This window comes from Triticum aestivum, chromosome 1D (genome assembly GCF_018294505.1).
Source record: "Triticum aestivum cultivar Chinese Spring chromosome 1D, IWGSC CS RefSeq v2.1, whole genome shotgun sequence".
Taxonomy (NCBI): domain Eukaryota; kingdom Viridiplantae; phylum Streptophyta; class Magnoliopsida; order Poales; family Poaceae; genus Triticum; species Triticum aestivum.
In genome coordinates, this window is record NC_057796.1 from 464,055,424 (window position 1) to 464,060,189 (window position 4,766).

General features: G+C 52.6%; 1 protein-coding gene and 1 pseudogene across 1 annotated transcript; both read right to left on the minus strand.

The window, feature by feature from the left end:
- Positions 1–971: 971 nt before the first annotated feature.
- On the minus strand, positions 972–3,169 carry LOC123182997 (GDSL esterase/lipase At5g45910). Its single transcript, XM_044595716.1, has 4 exons — positions 2,763–3,169; positions 2,334–2,649; positions 1,874–2,193; positions 972–1,378 (listed from the first exon to the last, which is right to left on the minus strand). The coding sequence occupies exons 1-4, from the start codon at positions 3,037–3,039 to the stop codon at positions 1,161–1,163; spliced, it is 1,131 nt and encodes a 376-aa protein (XP_044451651.1). The 5' UTR covers positions 3,040–3,169; the 3' UTR covers positions 972–1,160.
- The window catches only part of LOC123160727 (sinapine esterase-like), a 53,799-nt pseudogene continuing 50,004 nt past the window's right edge, over positions 972–4,766 (minus strand).

Below are 4,766 nucleotides of genomic sequence, written 5' to 3' on the forward strand. Positions count from 1 at the left end.
GCTTATTGGTCCCGGTTGGTGCTACCAACCGGGACCAAAGGCCCCCTTGCCTGGGCAAGCCAAAGCGGCCACGTGGAGCCACATCTGTCCCGGTTCGTATAAGAACCGGGACTAAAGGTACTAGGCTTTAGTACCGACCGTTTAGTCCCGGTTCAGGAACCGGGACAAATGTGCCTTATGAACCGGGGCAAATGGGCCTTTTTCTACTAGTGATAGACCATATTATACTACAGTGTGTTCTGGCGACAGAGGCATGGACACGGGTTTGCAATGCACTGAACAAGCCAACGTGGATCCAATGCACTGAACAATGCATATACTACAATGTTGCGGTGCTCCCAATGCACCAAACAAGCCGAATGGTGCACCAACAAGTCGGAGCCGACAATGGGCAGGAAAGACGTTCTAGCACTCCTACTTCTTGTGATGTGGGAATTTTGGAAGCACCACAACGCCATTGTTTTTGATGGAGCTATGCCATATATAGATCATGTACTATATAGAGTAGACGCAGAAGGTAGAGCGTGGAAGCAAGCAGGAATTCTCCAAGGCAAGGTGGACACCTTCTTTGGGGCGATGTCGGGTGGGCTAGTGCAAGAAGTTAGCTTATGTGAGGGTGTTTTTAGGAGAAAGTTTGGCGTTATGTTATATGTAACTGCCACTGTGGAGGGGCTCTTTACCCCATCTTCTTCTTTAATATATAGTACACATACTCGTGAGTATTCGAGAAAAATCCAGCGCCTCCATTCATTTAGACGAGTTCTAGGCACTCTTTATTTTTATAGAAGAAATCTGTAAGCACGACACGGACAGACAAAGCTTGAACACGAGTGGACTAGCTGCGCTCCTTGCAGGCTTAGCCAACACGGTGACACTCTGTTCTTGTTGTTGCTATTTAGAAATAGAGGATAAGCGGTAAGAGTGAGAGTGATGGCAATACATGCAACATGTTACGAGTGTATACCATTAGCTGGAAGAAAACATTAACAATTTATTCAAGAGTTGCCTCCATTTTTTTTTCTTGGGCAACGTATACATCTCAGCACCACCATACGGCACTGAATCAAATTTCCCTTTTTCCTTTCGGTAAACTCAACCTCAAATCAAATAATAAATAATACTACCCAACTCCATATATAAATAAATAAATAAAATAATGTTTAAGTGTGGAGGATGGGCGGGCTGCAGTAGGGCCCGTTGAGCCAGCCGTCGGTGATCTGCTTGTAGGCAGCCTCGGTGAGGTGGATGCCGTCCCAGCTGAGGTGGTCGGCCGGGTTGGCGCACGCCGCCGCGCCCTGCATCCCGCACCTCGCGCTGTTGGCGTAGTTGTACTTGCCTCCCCCGGAGCCGCAGCACGCCTCGAAAGCCGCGTTGAATCCTGCACAACCCAGACCGTTGTTAGATGGATCGATCACTTGCTAGAACGTGCATGAACAGTGCCCCGGTCGGCGCCGGTGCTCCATGCATGCATGCATGTGGAGGCATGTGTTGGTTGGGCGTGTCAGTCAGTGTCCATCCACCATTACTTGGCCATTATGCCAGCTCTAGATCTTCTTTTCGAATGATATTTTTTGAATGATTTGAAGATCTCCTTCTACTCGCCGCCGCGCAGGATATACAGGAATCTCACATGACGGACATGTGCCCAGAGTGGGCAGTAGCTAGCACCACACTGATGCCGATGCTGACAGTGACACTAGTGCCGTGTCCACTGCTGCTAGCTCGTGCACGAACGCGGAATCTATCTATCCATCCACACGTTATGCGTTGCGTTGCTTGTCTCTCCCTGGCGTGTTAGTTAGACTTATTGCCGAAAGAAGATGCCCAACGGCTAGCTAAGAGTACGTATGTGGGAACTATAGTGCGCACGTACCGTATTTGTTTGGGTTCTGGACCATGTCGTAGACGGCGGAGTAGAAGTCGCCGTACATGATGCGCGCCGCCCGGCCGTAGCGCTTCCGGAGGCGGGCGATCTTGGCCTGGAGCAGGTTGTTGTGGAAGGTGGAGAGGTCGTTGAACTTGCGGAGGCAGCCGAGGGCGTCGTAGTCGGCGCTGCTGTTGGTGCCGTAGACGGTGAGGTAGATGGGGAAGCAGCCGATGGGGAGCACCCCGGGCACCACCACGTCCCTGGCCCCCATTGCCACCACCTTCTCCACGCCCCTGATGATGGTGTTGACGATCTTGGTCGTGTACCTTCCAAAGTTTTGAATAGCAGGCTATGATAAGTAGCGGTAGTACTCATCCAAATCAGCTATATATCGGTGAAAAATCAGGCTGTAGCGGACAGGATTTCATTTAGCGGCACTCCGTTCAAACCGTTAAAACATTGGTACCTGCTCGCTTGGTCCGGGTTGTAGTTGCCGAACAGCATCGCGTTGTAGTCGTTGCCGCCGAACTCGCCGAACACCACCAGTGACTCGCGCAGGTACCGCTTGCAGTCGTTCCCGCACACAGTGGCGGCGATCTGCTGGAACCACTGGATCTGGAAGCTGATGGGCCCGTTGTTCCAGATCTTGTCCGAGAGGCCGAGGCCGCGGAAGAAGGGCGCGTCCATGGCCGTCGCCCCCGTGATGGCCATGTTCGCACCCTGCTTGAAGTCCGTGCCGTTCGCCTTGGACGGTGGCAGGAAAGGCACCCCAAACTTGGTGCCTGCAATGCGTCATCGTACGTCAAGCAAGAACAATATCAACGAGATGGAGTGTGTGTGTGTGTGTGTGTGTGTGTGTGTGTGTGTGTGTGTGTGTGTGGAGCACAGCACTTACTGAGGAAGTCGACGATGACGCGGCCGTCGGAGCACCGGCAGGTGGGGGTGCCGAAGTAGGTCTCGCCGTAGGGGGGCTGCGTGAAGGTGATCGCCGTCGGCTTCCCGCTCGTGCACAGGTTGCCCGTGTCAGTGATGGAGTCGCCGAAGTTGAACACCGCGTTGTACTTCTGGGCCTGGGCGGACGCCGCCCCCGCAAGAAGCAGCAGGGCCAAGCATGGCAGCAGCTGCTGCTTCCGCGCCGCTACCGCCACCGCCGACGACCTCATCGTCCCCATCGTCCCAGCTGCTGCGGACGAGAGAGCGAGAGAGGGAGGCACGCAAAGCGGCAAAGAAGAAAGCTACGGAAAGGAAAAGGAATGGGGATGCTTCATGCTTGGCCAGTGGCCGGGCTTTCTATAGCCCCCGTGACCGGCGCTTTAATTCGCTTTCCAATCTCTCGCGCGCCCGGCCGACCAGAGCTAGCCCAATGGGTGAGACCGTGAGAGACTGAGGACGAGCGTCAAGCATGTTACTACCCAGCTAGCTAGATTGTCCTACCCTTTACAGTAGTATTTTATGAGTGGCTGCCAGGGAGAAATTTGTCTCTCCCTTTGACCTTTGCTACACTTTCAGCTCGGTTTGTCTTCCCCGGAGAGGAAACTTCACGTGAGAGATCACCACCACCGCCTCCCTTATTATTCTCCGATTCTCTGTAAAGGTCAGCATACTGTGCTACGATCCTGCCATGATACCAAAGGACGCACAAAGCAGCTCCACACATGCATGCGTGCGTGGCTAGCTCTGCTCCATGGAGAGCTTCACCTGCCCATATGGCACCGTGTGTGATCTGAATGTTAAGATTCATACAAGTACAAAAGATAGTTGGGAAGAAAGAACCCAATCGGACGTACGGTAACAAATTTCTCTATGCAACCTCTCCTCTCGGACAAGTAACTCCCGGATAGATCGGATCTCGTACACAGGCGGAAAGGAGGCGACCATGGATTCCCTCTGCGTGCCACCGGTGTCGCCGCCGTTTCCCTCTCCCTCCGCCGGCCGCTCTGGCACTGGGAGGGAGGGTGAACTTGGATTTGTGCATCGGGTGGGTTCTTAGTAGGGTTAGGGTTGAGAGAGATGTTGCCGAGGCCGTTGCAGCGGGCTTCACAACTGGATAAGTTTCCCCGGGTTCTGTTCACGGCCGGGGCTCTGGCCTTCGTCTAGGAGCCAGCAGGGTGGGGAATACCCGGATCTCCTCGAGGTTGTGGGCTATGGTGTCTGGAGGGTGATCGGCACTGGCCGGTTTTGGTCCTCGGATGGGTGGTGGTTGTGCGGAGACGGAGATTCTTCTTCCACCTCGTCGATATGATTTTCTGTTGCAGTTTTTCATCTTTCTTTGTACTGCTGATGGAGGGATGTCCTGCTTTGCCCCGGCAGTTGGCTCGGCCGCGGCGCAGAAACCAGATCCTAGTTCTCTTCCACCTGAAAGGGGCACATATAGCAACTCATAGGCACATATAGCAACTCATAGGCACATATGGTGAAGGCTGGTGTAGACATGTTGGATGCACATGTGTCTCCTCTTTTCGGTGCTGGAGCGAAGAAAATGGGGACATTGTGGAGGCAATCATGCCGTGGTTGAAGATGATAAGCTGCTTGTGTCTGGTTGCAAATTCTTGTATTACAGAGGTCTTCTCACAAGATTCAAGGATGATGACACAAAGCTCCAGAGATCTTCGTGTTTTATGGTTGTTTTTGGTGCTTTTTTGTTATTATTGTTCTTTCTCTCTCTCTCTCTGTGTGTGTGTGTGTGTGTATCTGTGTGTGTGTGTGTGTGTCTGTGTGTGTGTGTGTGTTAGGATGTGCTTGTACGAATCAAGGACTTTGTATTAATTCGTGATTTGAATACAAGCATACTTTCTAAAAAAAGCAACTTTCTCTATGCCAACGGAAAGTTGTAGTCATGGCATCTCCAACGCCGACCCTCAAAACGCCCACAACCGTTCGGACCGCATGGTCCGGATGT